This window comes from Rhipicephalus microplus, chromosome 1 (genome assembly GCF_043290135.1).
Source record: "Rhipicephalus microplus isolate Deutch F79 chromosome 1, USDA_Rmic, whole genome shotgun sequence".
NCBI lineage: Eukaryota > Metazoa > Arthropoda > Arachnida > Ixodida > Ixodidae > Rhipicephalus > Rhipicephalus microplus.
The window spans coordinates 226,946,190-226,966,545 of record NC_134700.1 but is presented as its reverse complement, the minus strand read 5'-3'; the positions used below and the strand labels follow the sequence as shown (position 1 = coordinate 226,966,545).

Below are 20,356 nucleotides of genomic sequence, written 5' to 3'. Positions count from 1 at the left end.
TCTCCCCATTCTCTGCAAAGTAGCTTGTCGATAAATATGCGCTTACAAATTACGCTTTCTCTAGTTTGCATTTTCTTGCTTTTCAACTATGAGCTCTCTCTCACTCGCTGTCAAAGTTATTTCAGTGTACTCACATATCCTCCAGCAGGCACTGGTATTGCAGACTTGACGGTGATCCAGCTTATCTGAAAGATAACGAAAAAAGAAACTTTAACTGACTGAAATCTAATATCGCCTCGTATCAGCTCGCTTGGGTTGGCTCGGTTATGAAGAACCGACAAACCTCGCAGAAGTACGACGTGCCTCGCCTTTAAAAAAGTCCGGGCGGTATATAAGATAATCAGGAGTCCCAACATCGTGCACGTTGCGCGTGTCTCACGATCACACCGTAATTTTGGTGCACACAACTTACTTTTTTCTGTTGAAGCAGTCGGCGTGAGGCATGCCACACATTTTAGGACAATGCAATGTACTTCTCAGTACTTTCTATCATCCGAATTATTGCTTTTTTCATCTCCCGAATGCCTCTCGCGAAGTATTTACTGTATTCATAGTAGCCAGTTACTCATGGTGTATACCGCACAAGTTCATATTTCTAATCTTATTTCGTTGTCTGTTTAACATAATAGTGAGAAATACCCGTCACAACTTAGTTGACTTCATTATCGAACCTAAACGGACAACGATCTCACAACTCGGTATACCGAATACGTTCAGCGAAAGGTGCTGTGGTGTTTTTCTTTCTTGTTTTCTGCTCCTTCTAAATATTTTGTAACCACCGAGAGCGGGCAAGTTGGTTAGGGTGCGCATCGCGCGCAGCGAGCGTACCTCGGGTGTTCTGTACTGTGACCAGAACAGACGCGGCGGCGACGGCGACCACTAAGATGGCCGCCAACGCCAGGGCCAGGTGACGTCTATTCCGACTGACGAGGGCGACAAACTTGGACCCTGGACTAGTGCGTCTCCTGCGCGAGAAACAAGTAAGAGGGAGAGGGAAAAAAATAAACAAGCAGTGAAACAATAGCCGCGTGTTTCCAAGGACAAAACCACAACGATGCCGAAAATGAGCGTCCACCGTATCGTGTATCAAAAAAAAAAAAAAAAGCAGTGATGTACACCGAAGAAAGACGGATGCATCGTGGACTGTTGGGAAACGGAAGTGCTGTCGTCGACACGAAAAAAATACAATGCCTAGAGTCGTTTTTTTTCTCACGGACTGTGAGGGTGACTCGAAAGACACGAGAGGCCTCTGTTTACCCTGCGTTCGATAAGACTCTGAGCGGACAGAAGCAGACTGCGGTGCTCACTTCACAGGCATCGCGCGCAACCATACCGCGTGAGAGGTTCCTGAAATCAAGGTTGTTCGAAAGCTGATACCCTTCGAACACGAGTATTTGAAAAAAGGAAAAGATCGGGTACGATTTTGCGAACTAAGGATAGAGCACTTTGAGTTAGTGGACGAAATGAAAATCGCCCACAGTAGAACCAATAACGTGTATACTTTTTTTTTCATCGATGCGTTACTATCCGTGACAGACATCAGTTAGTGTCTGGTAGTCTTTTTGTCATTTAGTCAACCGATGTAATTGCTAATTAACTTATGTATAGCTTCTTTAAGTCATCCGTTGAAACTGCGCAGTTTGGCCTATATCATTGCTCGAGGAGCGTGCATTTAGTGTGGATATCTAGACTCTTGATGGTAGTAATCGGTGCCGATGATTATCAAGAAACTGTATATATATGTTTTTAAGCAGGGGCGAAGTATACAGAGAACGTGTTTCAGAGCACGTGGAACTTGGCGGAGGGCCGAAGCATGCAGTGTTTTGAGAGATATTTCTTTTATAAGGCACTGGCGTGTGCAAAGCCTGAAACCGGGTTTGTGGGGAAGTGTGTTTCCGCTCCACTTATAAGGTCGTGAGAAAACTGCGTCTGCATGCAGATTATTATTATTATTATTATTATTATTATTATTATTATTATTATTATTATTATTATTATTATTATTATTATTATTATTATTATTATTATTATTATTATTATTATTGCCTAAATGCGTGGATCACACCCACTACAGTGGATGGGCCAAGAAACGAGTAATTAGATGGGATCACATATCATTTGTAAATCTAATACGGTTAGAAGAAATTAAATATTACTAATTCAGAGATAAACCAAAGTATATTCATCTTCTTTCTTACATGCCCAGTTTCAGTTCTCTACGACATGTAGGAAAGGATGTTTTAGCTCCGTTAACGTCGTCGGAAATTTATTGGGATAGCTGTTCCGTTCTTCATTTTTAGTGGACCGGTGGCAAGTAGCGACATTATATATTTTCGTGGTGCATATTCGTTTTTTTTTATGATGGACTGTGACTACATGACACTCCGTGACGACATTAGATGCCGACAAGACGAGACCATAAGGTGCATCGGACTTACGACGTCGTTTGTTTTCCTCGCCACACGAGAATTCTGCGCGTAAGTAAACTAGTATTCCGCGTCGGGCACCGAAACGCGTTAAGTATTTTTTTCTTCTTCGCATTGGTCGTCTATAATTTTGTTTAGAAGTAGGCTTCCCGCTTGGAAGAAATTTCGTCAGGCCAAAGTATTGGAAATATCACTTCGAAAATGCTCGGACTGACACGTACTTTTCACGAATGCGAGTATTTTGAGGGGGATACTTGAAATTGGACCTGCAAGATGGAATTAGACAATGTTTAACACTGGTGCTAACAAAACCGGCTTCATCGTAAGTATTTTATGAAGTTAGTTTTTTTTAGAGCTCTTTGCGAACATTACTTTTTGTGGTGCCACCGCGCTGCAGAAGCCATTACGCTAAATAAAAGAAGAGAAAAGGTGGGTACAGAACAAGCGCTAGTCCACGTCTTCACCCTACCCCGTGTTCATTTTTTTTTTTTTTGCTATCGTGTCTGCAGTATCTATACGACGAACTACCAACACGCCCAAACTTCTTCCCATCTGAAGTTGTGCCACCAGCCAGGGGCGTAACCAGAAATATTTTTTAAGAGTGTTCTACAGGGAGAGCTTTCATGGCAAAAAAAAATGAAAAGAAAAGCCTGCGCCCAAACGATGTTAATCATTTTTCTGTGGCATAGTTGTTTCTTTTGTTGTAACGCGTGTTTACGAGTGCACGCAGAACTTAGCGGACTTGATTCGTAAAGGACATTTATTTTCCCGAAAGGAGAGAGAGAGAGAGAGCGGGGTTTGTGCAGCGCTGGAAAAATTTCGGGGGTGTTCTGACACAGAAACATTGGCCCTGGCTATGATAGCGTCTGTATACGCTACGCCTTTGCCAACAGCAGTGCCCTGTCTGTGGTGTGACGACGCGAGCAATGTGCAGCGAACTCCGCAGCTCACTTACACACGAGGTGACAGCATCTCGTATGGGCAGCTTACCTTGTCGACGCCTCCTCGTCACAAATATTCGTGGTCGACGTAGCGTTGTCCATGTTCGAGTTGAGTCGATGTAGTCGGCCGGCTCCCTTCTCGCTGCAAATATATGCAAGAAATATCGAAGAGAAAAACGCTTGCAGAGGCCTCAATGAGCACGTTCGCGGTTCTGTTTAGCGTCTGTAAGCTATGATAAAACAGCCATACGCCTATTTAAACAAGCCAGATTTTACCAAGTTGCATTTCGCACAGCCAAATATTAGTAAAGAAAAAGAATGCTCCCTCCAGTGCAGGCACACGGCCAAGTAATATCATGTGCTAGGCTTATACTTTAGCATCTCCTTCTCTTGCAGAGCCGTCCGCTGTGGAGAGAAGATTCTGATCACAGTTGAATTGGAATCCGAAGTCGTTTCGAAATTTCGGAAAAGATTAAGGCGAAAGTTAGAAGGAAGATAGCTATTTGATGTGATGGGCAATAGACGAGCATATGATTTTTGAGAATGAAGTCAACGTTTCTACAAGAAAACGTATATTAATTAGGACAGATGCATTATAGGAAATATATATGTTGCCTAAGGGAGCCTAATGGAAACGTATATGTTCAAGAACGGCCGACCTGCTTGCCTCCTCGTTAATTGGCTTGGGAACCTTGAACATAATTTTATGGGTGGCTCATTGCAAGAGCCTGACTACTAGCATCCTTGACCAGTCCGAATTGTTAATTGAATAATAACGTGTGCCAAAGCCACGGTATGATTATGATAAACGCCGCAGTAGATAAATCAATGAATCTCAGCCTGTTCAGGTTCTTTAACGTGTTTCTAGATCTAAGGTGCACTAGGCCCTATAGCTTTTCCCCTGCATCGAAAAGCGACTGCCATGGCAGGGATGGAGGTCCTTCGGGTCCACAGACGGACGCCGTATACCACCGCGGCAGCTAAGTTCGCGTTCTTGTCTGTACTTAGCAAGCGCGAAATCACGCGTGCGTTAAAGGGAAACATTACAACACTTGGCTTGTCGTCGACTAATGACATCTTGATATGTATACGTACAGGTTATATCTGGTGCTACCTTTTCTTTTTGTCCCCGCTGGAAGTCAAGAACAGTGGCCGAGCCGACTTTACTGGACGCGTCGAAGTGTGTACCGCAGTCCTTCCCACTTCGCGATCTTGAAGGTCGACTGCCTCATGTTCTGGTCAACAACAAAGCACCGGGTGCCAGCCAGGCCGCTGCTTATCGACGCCTCAAAGGAAGGGGACAGTCGAGGCGCTGAAAGGAGGTCCGTTTTTCGCACGCCTGCTTTGCGTAACAAAGGTGGGCCTTCGCGCAGGCGCACCCCTTTCGTCGAAGGGAGGCACTTAAGACATTCGAACCGAGATAACGGACATCTAGGGCCACTTTCATTCGCCAGGGGTAAATCCGTGGGCTGCACCCTTTCCGGAGTGTCTTGACGGCGCACAGAGTTATGACGCAGCAACGTCATATTAGGGAGTTTTAGAATAGCGCACCGCGAGCCTTTGCGGCGCGGTCGCTGCCACTGCGCATGCGTCGTAACGCGAATCGGCGTTCGCGTTCGCGGACTGCGCGCAGAAAATCCGAAATTGCGCGTAGTGATGGCGGCCCGCATGTGGCCCGCAAGCGCTGGTTTCGAGGCTACGGTGTCGCTGCGATCGTGCGTTGCGGTTCGCAGCAGGGCAAACGCTATTCTAAAACTCTTATGGCGCCCGCTAGGCCCGCAGCGCTTGCAAACGGTATTCTAAAACTCCCTATTGGCTTGGTGCTCGCCGTTAGTAACAGCATACATAGCTGCCAACTTTCCCGGTTTTGCCGCAGGGTTTCGGGTGTTTGACGTCAGTGTTAATTCCACAATCTGACCAATGTTGTGTTGAACTTCGCCATAAACAAATTTTTCGTTTTAACTGCACAATATAGAGGACGGGGATTATGAAGAGAAGCTGCAGGACAACTTCTGAGACGGTATAGCGCATGTCCTTCAGCATTTGTCTAGTAGCTTCTTTTAATTTATTTCGTACTCTTTTGCATCGGTAATGTGGGCGTGTATGAACTTAACTTGCATCACGACGCTTCTATAGAGTTCAAAATAGTTTTCGTCTTTTCGATGATTGTTTGGGAGATTTCGAAAAATGAGGAGCGCCAGAGTGGGCGTGGAAAAGAAATTATGACGATATACCCACGCTTGGACGCCTTGTGAGAATTCAAGACACCGTATAAGCGTTATTATTATTATTATCATCATCATCATATATGTAAATATTATTTACAAGACGTGGGCCTCCCCAAAGATCTCCGGTTAGCCATCTGGTCGGGCCTTACGTAAGCGTGTTTGTATAGTTTCATCATATTTACCTCATTCTCCGACGTCCGAATTCTTTTCTTGATTCATGTCCTCACTACTTTGTAACTTATGCCTTACAGTACCACCTGGTGCTTTGCCTTACCTATATTGAATACATGTAACCTATAACATATGTTAAAACAAAAACGGCGACACCACGGGCAACACTACACACTTCTATGGCTGCAGTTCTGCCTGGAATCTCATTTGTCCAAATCTAAATGCACTTACACGTTTCACGAGAACCTGATATCAAGTTCCTAACCAGATGCGCCACGTAAGCTTAATTATAGTTGCAGAGTAAGATAACGGGTTCGCCAACGAGCGGCCAATTACAATCTGTGATCCGTAAGCACATGAGCGCCACTGCTGACAGCATATCCAATGCGGGGTAAGCTCCCAAGTGACCTTCGTCAAGCGATGGACCTATAGGCTTTGAGCATCAGCATAGCCGACCGACAAATAAACTTAATTCAACTCATCCTGTTATTTTAGGATGTATATAATTGTAAGTGACTGAAGTATTCGTAGAAATAGCCAGTAAGCGAAGAAACATTTCCTTATATGTGCAACGCGATGTTTCTGTTGCGCTACGTGCACTGCGCTGGTGATAATTGATTTCTACGCATGCTTCGCGGACGTATTTATCAGCGGTGATGAATAAGGTATAAGTAAAGTCATCTGTGAAGGAATGTCTGAAAACCTGCTATTGGGTTATTCACCTTGAATAACCGAATTCCGCGAAATGAGCATGAAACAGAGCTCGGTACATAAGGGTGATTTTATTTCTGCGTTTAGCGACAGTCTTGCAAGGAGTTACGATTGTTCACAGAGCAGAAAGCTGTAGACTACAGTCACTTTCTTTCTTGTTTCCCCCGCACACGCCAATTAATTCAAAGAGAGTGAGAGCTTGTGCGACTCTGTCAAGGCATGCAAGATATTTTACGTCACAATAAGCACTGCATGGGATGCAACAACGGCCACATGTAAGTTTTCAGTGCCGGGGCATGTATAGGGTTGCCGGTCTTCTGATTGCGAAAACCTATTCGTCGTGAAGTGCCTGCCTGCGCGAAAGTATTGCACACTCCGTAAAGAGCCCTATATCGTGGGAACCTGCGCGAACAAGATAACGCCTTCATGTGGTTTTTGCTTGTTGCGCACGTTCACCGTAAGATCGAGATTGTGACGTCATTGAACGTGGGGGTGATTGATAGTCCTTACTTCCCAGACGTCACGGCTGTCGTGGAAATGTACCAAGTTCTTGAAATATATGTGACGACTTCCGTCTATACGTATCACGACGACTTCGAGGCGTCAGTTGCAATGTATTCAGGCTAAGCAGGCGTGCAAATATTTAATGATGATAACATTCGATGGGATTCTACGTCCTAAAACCAAAGTATGAGTATTAGATTGATTGATATGTGGGGTTTAACGTCCAAAAACCACCATATGATTATGAGAGACGCCGTAGTGGAGGGCTCCGGAAATTTTAACCACCTGGGGTTCTTTAACGTACTCCCAAGTCTGAGTACACGGGCCTACAACATTTCCGCCTCCATCGGAAATGCAGCCGCCGCAGCCAGTAGGGCTCCGGAAATTTCGAACAGCGCCGCCGCGGTGGTCTAGTGGCTAAGGTACTCGGCTGCTGACCCGCAGGTCGCTGGACCGAATCCCGGCTGCGGCGGCTGCATTTCCGATGGAGGCGGAAATGTAGGCCCGTGTGCTCAGATTTGGGTGCACGTTAAAGAACCCCGGGTGGTCGAAATTTCCGGAGCCCTCTACTACGGCATCTCTCATAATCATATGGTGGTTTTGGGACGTTAAACCCCACATATCAATCAATAAAAATTTCGAACACCTGGTGTTCCTGAACGTGCACCTAAATCTCGTACACGGACCTTTGTCTCCATTGAAATGCAGCCACCGGCTTGCGATCGTTGGGTAAGCAGTCGGCAAAAAAAAAAAATAACTATTAATAGTGCAGATTGTGCACGCAACGCTAACGCTAAATCCTTGTATATGGTGTTTTCCTCTACATACTGAAACTTTGTCTTCTCTAAAGAGGACAGTTATATCCACGCAGGCTTTGGTGAAAAAGGCCAACGGAGGACCCCGATGTCGAGTTCCAAGAACTGTTCACGTCTGATCTTTACTTCCGGGAAGCCTGGGACCAAAAGGCAGACTACTGTGAGCACGACCCGTCGTTGTTTTAATTAATTAATTAATTAATAATTAATTAAATTATTAATTAATTAATCTGCATTTACCGTGCAGCATGTCTTTTGGACTCTACCGAGGCGTGATGGGGGTTGGGGAAAGTAAGAGTCAAAGAGGTGGTGCTGCAAAAAAAGTCTGCCCCTCTCCCGGACCTCTCCTGCGGAACCTGCATACGCATATGCATGCGACTTCACATAGCAAGTGTTTACTATGTCTAGTGGGTCGGGCATGCTTCTCTTTGCAAGCGTGAGCGTATGAACATCATTACCAGGTCGTTCAGTAATTTACAGCGCTACGCAAGTAATAACCACAATGTCTTGTGCATACATATATCGAACGACAAAGCAAATAAGCAAAGGGAATGTCTTACGCAAACTCTTGACAGCAATACAGCATGCGTGTTGCGAATAGCAGGTGCGTGCATTCCCAATATTGCCCCAATCGAGCAACTTTCACGTCATTACAAACGAGCTCCGCGGAATCTCGCAAGGTGGCGAAAGGGTTATGAAAAGACTTAATTAACAACCGTGTTATTGTAGTGCAAAGCCAAATAGAAATCCACACGGATTTCACAGAACAGAAAGCTTCTATTCGAACGAAATTCGTCCTGCTCCGTGGCTAGACCCTGGGACCAGCACTTGCGTGGATTACGTGATTTGCATGTGATAACTCATTTGCAACATTATGTGTCCATGCGTATCGTGTTGTTGACTGATTCGCCTTCACGCTGCATCCTGGTTAGATCGACTGGTATAGTTAAATGCCCGGAAAGGCGTTGGCCTCGGCTTCGATACCCGTACCAGGACTAAATTTTCTTCAACTATATAGAAGCCTTTCTTTCTTTAAAATGCGTTCGGATGGTGATCTGCTGCACAACAGCTATATACGGCCTCAGGGCTGCATGCCGATAGTGGTGATGGTGTTAGTGCTTAGGAGAGGGAAAATGCACCCAATTTCTGCAGCCCGGTCGGGAGCATGGCGCAGTGACAGGGACAGCATTTAGTGCTTGGCAAAAGGTAAAAACGCTTGCTTTCGGTGAAACAGACAGACGGACGGACGGACTGAGAATTCATGGTTTACCGATAAAACCCTCCGAAGCATCGCCCCCATTCATCATCATTCACCCCGCGGATATGCTGTAATTTTTTTCTTTTTTTTGCGCTCGTCATCTTTGCTGTTATCAAAAGTATCGATACTCGGAATTGTATATAGCCGTCCATTTTGACACTATCCCTGATTGCCGAGAACAACCCGTGTTCTCGTGTGAGTCAGGAAATGGCGTATGGTGCGCGCGCGTACGCAAAGGCGACTATAAAGTCCAAACGTACACTTTATCCGTTCGCTATCTTTCCCGCATCCTCTACATGGCACGCAAGCACGTTCGCGTATTGCTAAACGCAGTGTTGGTTTGGGCTTTTCGTTCGACCGTCTACGCGGCTCGTTTCTCAACAAGGCGTCCACGTCGCTCGCGTACACGGTGCAAGCGATCCTCGCTGATATCGGGCAAGCTCTTGCACCATTCCGGGCAAGCACTCTCGTAGACCGGTATATGCTTCTACGTCGATCGCACGCTCGTTGGACGCCCTTGTCGGTCGCTGCTGTGGACAGCTAAGGTCGCCGCTGATAAGCGACTTAAAGCATCTCCACGTTCTGCTCAGTGACAACAGTTTTTCCCACGGATTATGGCGCCGTATACGTGCTAAAAGAGCCTTGCAGCCAGATTGAAGAGTCTTCTGCTCGCTTCTTGGAATCGATGTTCACTCTGTGGGCGGATCATTACCGCCGTGCATGTGATGCATCGTGCCCCTTTTCTGATTCCACAATGCGACTGCGACACAATTGTTGTGAACTTGTACGTGGCTGCACTTAAGCTGTCTTTGCCACTTTCGTGCAATACAGCAGTACTTTGCAGTCCTGGTAGACCATCCGACAATGACTGCTGGATTCACGGACTGTTACACCGTTAATTTCGGAAACTTCATACATGAAGTAAATTTGCATGCATACTTTTGAAAGAACAAATTACAATGCCTTTGGACAGGCTTTCCAAATATTGAAAACGTGATTGATACACCTGTCATAAAAACTAGTACAACACGAAAGCGAAGCAGTGCGTTCACAGGAGTATAGTTGATTGTTTATTCTACACTTAAGTATGAGAGCTTGAATAACGTTTGACGCGAACGAACTCACACTGACTCACACTGACACTTAGTGGCACATCGCACCAATGCGATAAATAACATAAAAGATAATGATTGAATCCTTGTAATAGGTAAAGTAGTTATTAATACGCCTTGATACAGCATATATGCAGAATTTCGCACAAAAGTGGCATTATAAGCGCATAACAATCGTTCTCCATATTCACTCATTCAAAGCGTCTTCATTTGAGGAGCCAAATGCTGAGGTTTGCATTATCCAGTAATATGGCAACATGAATGAGAATATATCAGCGACTAGTTATGTTAAAAACAACCTATTTAAACTTACAGGCAATGACGCCTATAGATAGTATACGGAACATTATTTGTAGTCGTTAAGTGTTGTGTAGTAACTGCGATGTTTATAAGTTAATGCGGACGAAAATACAACATAAGGGACGAAACCTAAAACATTCGAATAATGCGTCCGGTGCTGTAGGAATGCGTCTTTTACTTGTTCCTGCGCTGCCCTCCGTCGTTTCGGTAGGGTTTCGGTATAAGGGCCGGGAAAATTGGGTATCGTGAAATTGAAAGCCTCTGAGATCAAGAGGCACTTCGCGACTTTGCCGCTAGGGGAAGAGCGCATGCGTCGTGGCAGCGTGAAAATGGCAGACTAAGCGCCGTGGTGGTTTGCCTCCCCCACATCTTTGGGCATTTGTGGAGGCGTTGCTGTGGTTCCTTCGGTAAAGCGGACTGAACGACCAGTTATAGCGGGTCTCCCATAATGCTTTTAGCCCTGCCGTGGTGGTGTGGTGGCTAAGATACTCGGCTGCTAACCAGCAGGTCGTGGCATCGAATCCCGGCTGCGGCGGCTGCATTTTCGATGGAGGCGAAAGTGCAGTAGGCGCGTGTGCTCAGATTTGGGTGCACGTCAAAGAACCCCAAGTGGTCTACATTTCCGGAGTTCTCCGCTACGGCGTCTCAGATAATCATATGGTGGTTTCGGGACGTTAAACCCCACTTATCAATCAATCATCAATCACAATGATAGACGGTGACATTGTAGTGTCGTTACAAACCCTCTCTCTCTTCCATTCTTCCGCATCGCTCTTCCCCTTCAGAAGTACAAGGTAGCCAACCAGAGTTCTTCTTGGTTAACCTCGTTGTCTTTCCTGTTCCTCTTCCACTCTTGCTCTCTCTCTCTCCCATGTGCACAATGCTGGGCGTATTGGCCACACTTTGTGCTTGTGGTATACTCCTTATCACTTTTCGTCGCACTCTTCTTTTTCTTGCAGGCGTGTCCACTTTTCATTGCATTTTAACGTGACTGCTTTTGTTCGCATATGCATAAATAACCCTCCGTTTTTTTCTTTGCGTGCTGTCCAAGTAACCATTGTCGAAAGCAGGAAGCGATTCTGTTGGCGTAAGCGCACGGCACACGACGTTAATGACCGCACTGCCGATAAGACGGATAACAAAAGGTGGCTGACACGGCTGCTGACGTCACAAAAAAAATGCCTCCGTGAAAGGCTGGACCGTGACCTACTTTAATGATGCACGTGCACACCTCCCAAGGAAACTGTGAGAAGTATCGTCTTCTGCGTCACTTGACTTTCAGCTCGGACGTATATTGTGTCGAGCGCGTTGCGGAGAAGAGAAAAAGTGTGACACGAGCGCACGGTCGCTGCAAGTCGTCTCCCTAAGATGGCGTCACGATCATAAAAGTGCGCGCGAGGCGAGGCAGGAGGGCGCCCACCCTCCCCATCCACCTAAAAAGGGGGGTGCAAGGTCAGCCTTATAGATTTACTTAATAGGGGAGGGGCGTCGCTACAAACCTTCCCCCCACCCTTCCGAAGGGGAAGCTTGCGCACGCCTATGATCACGAAGATGGCATCAAAAAGGGCGCGAAACCTGGTGCATGATCAGGAACATTGCGAGCACATCGATCACTGCTCCGTCTTTCGTTCTCCCTTTCCGTGGTTCCGTCACTGATACGTGCCACAGGTGAAAATCATCATAATCGTCAAAATGTACATACCGTCGCCATTGTGGTCGGTCGGACCTAATTAATGTTCTAATGCAACAACAAAAAAAAAAGGACATTCCTCCAACAACCTAGCATATCGACCAAGCGTGGCAGTCAACAATCAGGACCTTCGGACCTTCGTAAGCTTTCGTTAAACTTGTGTTGTGTTTCAGTTTATCAAGTTGGAGAAACACCAATAGAATTGGCCCAAGTATACGGCATCTGTATAGTTTTGAAATGCTAATCCCGCGTAACTATTAACCGCGAGCGCCAATCAGGCTTTGCACTTCCCTGAATGCCCGCAGGCTATTTGTCTGCGTCCAATAATAACAATAAGTCCGTGCAAGTGTTCTTGCTGCCCTTCTCTTGACGTTGAACGAACACAGATTCGTCTTTAATCTATGGGTATAAATAAAGTAATCATTTGGGGATCTTTAGGCCCCCCAATCCCGTTATCATCTTGAGTTGCGTCGTAGGGAGACTCGTGATTAATTTTGACGACAGGGGTTTCTTCAGATGCTCATAAATGTGAGTAGGCGGGCGTTTTCATACTTCGCCCCCATAGAGATCAGCCGCCGTGGCTGGGAGTCGAGCCCTCAAGCGTATACAGCGGATTTTCATAGCCGCTAAGCCACCACGGCGGATATCGCCCTTACGTCGGCAATTTTGAATGTGCCTTGCATTGCCTCACTTCGGATCGAACGAACACAATAAACCGCTGATAATTTCTTTCTGATCACCTTCTACACCGACGCCACAATAAGGGCAGAACGCACGTAGACTTTTGTAGCCGAATGCAAGAGGCAATGTTTCCATCATTACTGGATGTCCTTGGCTAACAAGGAAAAACAACTGGTGACCTTTGCCACATTTTTAGTTGCAACTTTGACGTGTTTGTGCATGTGGTTGTTTCCTGAATACTTGGCTTATTTGATCGCAGGGATAATAGTGCCTTTCTTTACTTTCATTCTGCATTTTTTATCGTCCTGTGTGTTTCTTTATGTTTCTCGAACTTCAGGCGTGATGCCGTATACCAAGCTAAAATATGTAACCCAGGTTTGCAATATACCGGCAGTTTCACTTTTATTGGCTCTTAGTTTGTTAATTAATTAGTTAATTAGTTGATAAGTTAGTCGCACAAAATATTGGCGTTCCTGTGGAGCATTTTTACACAGATCTCGATCTATTCGTAGGGAACGACGTAGTACCTACAGCTGCATATCCCAATGCATTTTCAGGACTAATATCTGGACTTGATGCTTCTGTTTCTGAATATCTATGCCATGCGCATATGTCTACTATGCTGTTTGGTTTCGTATTCGTGATTCTAACAATTTAATAGTCAAAAGAATTGCAATAATAGGTATCTCTGGCTAGGAACGAGGGTGTATTATTTTTCATGGTCGTTTACTATCGCTGCAAAGCTGAAGCATCGCACGATAAGACACATACACACGTGCAACCATTCACTGGGAATGCGTGCAGTCGGTGCGTTGAGACGACGCTGGCACAGAAAAGGCAACGCAGAAACGCGAGGGCAAGATGAGGACATACAACGAAAAGATGCCTGTCTATTACAAACCGCGCTCGTTTTTTACAGCAAAGCTGTTTAAGCTGGCAGTAAGACGTCGGTTAACAAACTTTTCGACTGCACCGTTGCTGTAGTAACCGCTACAGCTGCGGGTCACCTGTGTTAAAACGTAGCCAAGCCGCCGCCGCCGAACGGTCGCCACAGCAACCACCGCAGTTTCTTGCACCGTGGCTCAAGGACAGTAATTTCATCACATTCATAGTGGCAAGTATCTGTGCGTATTCGAGAACCTCCCATCGCTGTGTCTTGGCTGGCGCGCCTTCGGCCAAGCTCGCTGGATCCAATCGCCGCCGTTGTTGTGACTCCCATGATGCAGCATGACGAGCCAAGGATCTACCAGCTTCGCTGTGGCAAGCCTTTGCCGAGCCGAAGGTCGCGCGTTCGATCCCGGCAGCAGCGGTCGCATTTCGGTGGAGACGAAATGGTGCACGTCTACGTACTGTGCGAAGTCTGGGCACGTTAAAGTGACACCAGATGGTCAAAATTGCTGGACCGAGGCGTCTCATGATCATTAAACAATTGTATCGGGCCAGTTGGTACGAATCCATCTTGGTAGGAAGCGCAGCCACTATTACGCGGAACACACAACACAATCACAATCATAATCATGTCGCGGTTTCGGGACGTGAAACCCCACATATCAATGAATCCCAGCTATATTATTATTATTATTATTATTATTATTATTATTATTATTATTATTATTATTATTATTATTATTATTATTATTGGTTGAGCTTAGCGCAACTTAGTGCGAACTTCCCGATTTTTTTTTATTCGAGCAAAAGATTGCTCGCGGTGATGTACTCCACTGATACGATCATGCGTAGTAAGCTGAATTAACTGAATAAGTTTCAGCACTTTGCGTACGAAAACCGCGCTATTATTGTGAGGCACACCTCAACGGGGACTCGGGCCTAGTCGCACTTAATAGTATACTAAAAACAAGGAGGAGGAATAAAATTTATAAGAAACCAGCAGGTTTAGGTGGCCGGGCCTAAGCCTCTCATGAGAGTACGTCAAGGGCTTGCCTCGACGCCGCCTCACGGGCGTGCTGGGTCGCCCGAATTTGGTCGTAGATGATTTTTTTTTGTATTAGAAAATTACTTTTTTCACGTTTCCAACATCACCATCTTTGCCGCGAGAAGACGCTTGGTAAATGAGAAACGTGCGAAAAAAAAAGGGGGGGGGGGGGCACGCGGATGGCGACACCACCTTGAGATTACCGCACCAGTCGGTTTGGTTTGGTTTGGGAAAACTTAATTCTGAAAGTCCGAAGACGCGCGCCCTAGTGCCCGGCGGGCCGCTCCCACGACGGGGCAGTAAGGCCAAGACCTAGCACCGCATCGTGGGCCCTGTGGGCAGCTTAAAGTTGTGATGTTATGTCCGGACTCCGGAGGGCGGAGTCCCACTTTCTGGATGATGCTTTATCGGTGCCGCGTTCCGAAGGGCACTCCCAGAGCATGTGATGTAAGGTGGCTAAACCGCCACATTTTGTACACCGAGTTGGTTAAATAAACCTTAGGGTGAAGCTTGTGGGCAAAGGCAGGCTTAGGGTACGTATACCTTTGAAGTAATCGTAATGTAAGCGCCTGCGCTCCTTTTAGCTTCCCATGTGGAAGGTGGAAAGTTTCTCCTATACATAGCGAAATTTTGGGTAATTTGTGAAGCCATAAATTTTGACGGCGTACACTCAAGCCTACTTAGTTCCCATAGTCCGTAGAAATGAAGTAATACGTTGTCTTCCCAGGAAGCCAAACATTCGGCATGCCGAGTTTGGGAGAAATTTGTTTGATTCAAGATCTTCAAAATACAAAAAAGTGCGCTTTGAAGTACATAACTTTACACAGATATTTCGGCGTGTGATTGAAAAAAAATGAAGCTTTGAAATCGATTTTCTTCCTCGTTATGAAAGCTATGATGGCAAATTTAACGCTATATCCTTTTCACAGTAAAATTTATCAATCAAGGTCGACTCATTGTTTCGTTTTAGTATTATTTGAGAAGAGTGCGAGGGGGTCTTCGGAAATGGTTTTTAAGATGAAATAATCCCAATGTCATGCAAACTATAAAGGTACACACCACGTCCTAGGAGCAGGACTTATACAGTGTCCAGTCTAGACCCGCGAGCATCGAGGTTTGCCATTTATCAGTTAAGATTCGCAGTGAAAAAGTCAAGTAGTGGGAACAGAACGTCAACACAATCTTCAAGCACGTAGGAAAGTTAAATGACTAATTGGGATGGTCAAATCAGGACTCATTTTTGAGCCCAAGAACCGATACAAGTAGGGGTTTATTACATTGCGATCGAACTGGTGTGCGTGCTCTTGGACTTTGATCGAACAGTTTATTAGCATTAGGAAAGCGCAGGCTGTCGAACGCAAACATTGCAATGTGCTGTTTGCGATAACGAGTGGTCGCGTGGCTTTGATCACGTTGCTTATATCACGTGAGGATAATATCGTGTACGCCGTATCGCGATATTCTCGTTTGACTGGTACTGAATATGAGATTGAATTGTTTCGAATAAATGAATGAATGAATAAATGAATGAAATCACCGTGCATTTCTGCTACATATGTTTAATAAACATTTGGCAGCCATTGGTTAATAACTAACACACACAGGTTTACGCCTACCCTAACTAATGCCTAATCTAACTAGCTATGCCCCCAAAATTTTACACCACTCAAAAGGAAAAACAGGAAGCACGCACGTGATGCAAAGTTCTAAATCATGTGCAACAGCGCACATAAAAATAAAGCTGAAAACACTCAACCTAACTAACGAGCAATTAACGAAGATATATAGCTGGGTTAGTTGATGCTGATGTACTTGTTGATGATGGTGATGTGACGTAGTCACTAGTGCTTAGAACCCCACTGAAATCCTAACGAAAAAAAAAGGGAGAGGGGGTGAGGGCAAATTGTCACATTCTTTTCTTATTCCCCTTATAGGTTTAGCGCTTGTTACTTCGTCACACTAAACGCTACCCAGTGGACATCGTCGCATTGCGCACCCACAAAGTGTCCTAAATTCGTAACATCTAACTCTAAAAAAAAGATACACAGAAAGAAAAGAACAAGAACTGTTAGCACAATAATAGACTAACTTCATGACTCCTACGTATAACTTACTCACACACACGTCAGTGATAAATCACTCGGTGCGATAAGCATTCGCAGTGGAAGTCGCAAACGATGAACAATGTCAAAATGTTCACGGTATACGTGGAGTACCCTTATAAATTAATGAAGGCCTCTGCCGTCTACGTGCATCACTGCGCTAATTGGTGGGGAATCGCAGGATTTAGAAGTATGTGTGATGTACTCACATCTCCGATCCCGCTAGGCGAGGCACATCCAAGTGGTACGACCTTCGCGCTACGTCCCCGATGGTCAGATTGAGAAGCATCGCGGCAATGTTTCCCACCACGCCGGTCAACAATCACAAAGCACGCGGCCACTCGAGCAGCAAGCAGCGACCGTCGATTGCGCCTCATACGTCGTCCGCCTCGCGGGCGCCTCACGCCAGGCCAACTCTTCGCTTTTCCTCCGCACCGACAGCGCCGCCCTGCTCTTATCGGCTCCGATGGGTTCGAGATGGCAGCGCGGCATTGTCCTCTCCGGCGCGGCCTCGTGTTTGCGCCTGCGAGGCGCCTTTACAGGTTGGCGTCATCACCGTCGGCGAGAGAGGGAGCTCCGGGATTCACTGTGCCGTCCCCGAGTTTTCGCTAATTCATGTTCTCGCTCTTCAATGTGGCGGCGCATCTGACACCAACATGACGCTGTGTGCGTCAGTGTGTTTACAGGTGAAAAGTGAAGAAGATCAAGGCACACATGTCGCCGTAGGGAAATACCGCAGTGAAGTAGACCTCTCAGAGCTGGAACAAGACATTGTTTTGCTTGTTTGTGTAGCGTACTTTTGATACAGCAACAATCGGAGGGGGTCTTTAATGAACTTGAGGCCCTGTTCGCTATAGCGGTGTGACATTGTGCTCTCGCGATGTGACATACCTGGCTGGCTGGCTCGCTCGTTCACTCACCCACTCACTCTGTCTCGCTCAATAAATAAGAATTTTCGTTCCAACCTCATTGGTCGGCGTAATGTCGTATCCTCCAAATTACAATCGCAGGTTTCAGTAATGCGAATAAACCAGCCACGATAATTCTTTAAATTACTGCGCTGCTCTTTGTTGTCCTTTACACGAAATTACAAAACTCCTTTGCAGAGATGATTGCGTGCCGGAGAAACGCTGATGCCCACATCCACTCGGTATAGCGTTGATTGCTCGTTACATCTGTACATTTCGTCTAAGTGTGACATGTGTAGGCAGAAGCCGTTGATAAAAGTGGGGCAGGTGAAATATTTCATTCGGTGGTAGTGTTGCATCGTAACCTTTTGCTTTTGCAACTGTCCATGTCTTTTACGCAATGTCAAGATGTGCATAAGAGCCAGCGATAACAGCTGAACATGCGAAATCCTCCTCGGGCCTACCTGATCGTACACCCCTGTTACTATATATAGAACGTGTTCGTGGATATATCGATGCTTGCGACACTTCAAAGAGCAGGCATGATTGAATAGTCTTCTGTATTTTAGATGAGCACGATACCTTGTTGTCGCTTTGATGTTGAGGCTTCAGGAAGCTTTTTAGCATTATCTCTCGTGAAGGCAGAAAGAAAGGAAGAAAAGGCTAGCGATCAACCAGACACTGTCTTATATCTTCACGTGGGAGGTGAGGGGGAGGACAATTTGGGGTGGTTGATAGAAGGTGCGCGAGTTCACATTTGATCATACGAACAATACACGTGTTATAAATGCATAGTGCCAGCCTTTGGCTACTTCAACCCGACGCTTTTCGGGTATTGCATTCTTTAAAGAACCACTTACCATGCTCTCAAAATGCAAAAAAAAAAAACGAGCGCAATATTTTCTCTTGATATTTCTTGTCCTTCTTGCGTACTTCCGTGACGTCCATAGTGTACATGCTCTCGATTGTTCCATATACGCGAAGTATCAAATGTGATCTGTTTCCCGCACCGCTTTGCCATCCAGCCGCTCGTCCGTTCTTCCTCGTCTCGCATGAATACCGCGCACGATCAACATTCCGCACTCCATTTTGTGCGTTTACAACTGTGCTAGTGGTGATAACAGCGTCTATGCGAGAATCGAGAAATCTTGATAGGCTCCAGCGCCTAGTGCCGATATTGTTCTCGTGATTTTAGGAACGAAAGGGTGAGGAGGATGCATCGCATTTGCGATGAGTAGCGAAGGAGAGGAGAAAACAACCCCTTCGCCATTGAATGCGGGCTTGCGAGTGGCCCTTTAATAGAGGAGTTCCTGTGGCTTTCGGGGCTGTTACGAAACGCACCTCCGACGACGTTACGAAGGGCGCCTCGAAATCTCACCGCTGCAACCACTGTTTCGAAAGACGGCGACGCCAGCACGGTCCCGAAGGCGCCACTGCTTCGAATTCCACCGGGAAGGTCACCAGCCGTTTAGTAGCATAGGTTTCTCAGCTCGCGACTGCTTCTGCGCTGAGCTGATAGACGAGCGGACGAGACGACGGTGAGTTAAGCAAGGTTTATGTACAGCATATATACAGAGGCGTTACAATTGCGGCACTGGGGCCGACAGAGACTCGAAGAGCCGAGCTCTCCTCTCTAACACATAGGTCTGCTCTCAAATGGGTCTCCTGTCAAAGGGGTCTGCTCTCGACGCGCCGCAGGGCTTCTTTTATATGCACCGGGTCCAACTCGAATGTCCAACCAGAAGCGCCGCTAGTCGTGAGGTTAGAATCCTCCAATGGGGTAGCCGCTGGGCCGCGTCCTTCTTTTTCATCGAATCTGGAGAGGCTGCGCTGCAGGTGGCTGCACCCAAAGGCGAGTGACGTCACAGGCATTTCGTCACCCGCCAGACAGGAAGACGCCGGTTGTTTACTCGACGGGCTCACGGCTGCGCTGACTCACTGCACGTGCGCGCCAGAAAGGCGTCGCGCGTGTTTACGCCGTTGAGTTGTTCGCGTCAGGCGGGCTGGCCTTAACACAGATTGCCTTTTTCAAAGGCACGGACGTTCGCTGTGGACTCTCAGGCATAACAGGGCTCAATGGAAAAATGAGGCATCATTGCCAGAGTCCTCCATCGATGATCGGTCTTTCCGTGTCTTGTAAGCTTACCGAAAAACCGGGCGTCGTCCTTCGTCATGGAAACAGCGTCAGGCGAGGTGTTTGCTGGTATTTTTGGCTAACTAGAGAGCACTCATAGGTGAGCCGGCTGTTTTATGGATTACGGTATTTCCTGCTCCTATCATCAGTCAACCAAGCAGTGCATAGCATCACATCGTAAAGTATTGTGCAGTAAACGCTTATCTATAATGACGCAACGAGGCAGTGTCAGTAACGGCTGCAATTCTGTGGAGTATCTTTCGGCAGTCTGCTGTGTGTGAGTGCACGGAATTCTGATAGTGTGGCCCGAAGAACTCAGATAACGCAGATGACAAGACGTTTCGCCAAAGCAGCCTTGCGCGTGAACTTACAGTCTGAAGACTAAGAAACGAAGGAGTCAATCGGTGACCCTAAGAAATTGCTCGAAGAAACAGTGCAGACC

The 20,356-nt window shown here is 46.4% G+C and overlaps 1 protein-coding gene across 2 annotated transcripts in view; it reads right to left on the bottom strand.

Annotated features, from left to right (window-relative positions):
- The window catches only part of LOC119166764 (neprilysin-1-like), a 48,985-nt gene extending 31,682 nt beyond the window's left edge, over positions 1 to 17,303 (bottom strand). Inside the window, exons 1-4 of one of the 2 annotated variants that reach the window (XM_075891489.1) lie at positions 17,082 to 17,303; positions 3,417 to 3,509; positions 829 to 965; positions 135 to 185 (exon numbers count right to left, since the gene is read on the bottom strand). In XM_075891489.1, coding sequence (XP_075747604.1) covers positions 135 to 185; positions 829 to 965; positions 3,417 to 3,509; positions 17,082 to 17,161 — 361 coding nt within the window. In that variant the 5' untranslated portion in view covers positions 17,162 to 17,303. Of the gene's footprint in view, positions 1 to 134; positions 186 to 828; positions 966 to 3,416; positions 3,510 to 4,462; positions 4,595 to 17,081 lie in introns of those variants that run through there. The other variant, XM_075891490.1, reaches the window with a different exon arrangement.
- Between the last annotated feature and the right edge of the window lie 3,053 nt (positions 17,304 to 20,356).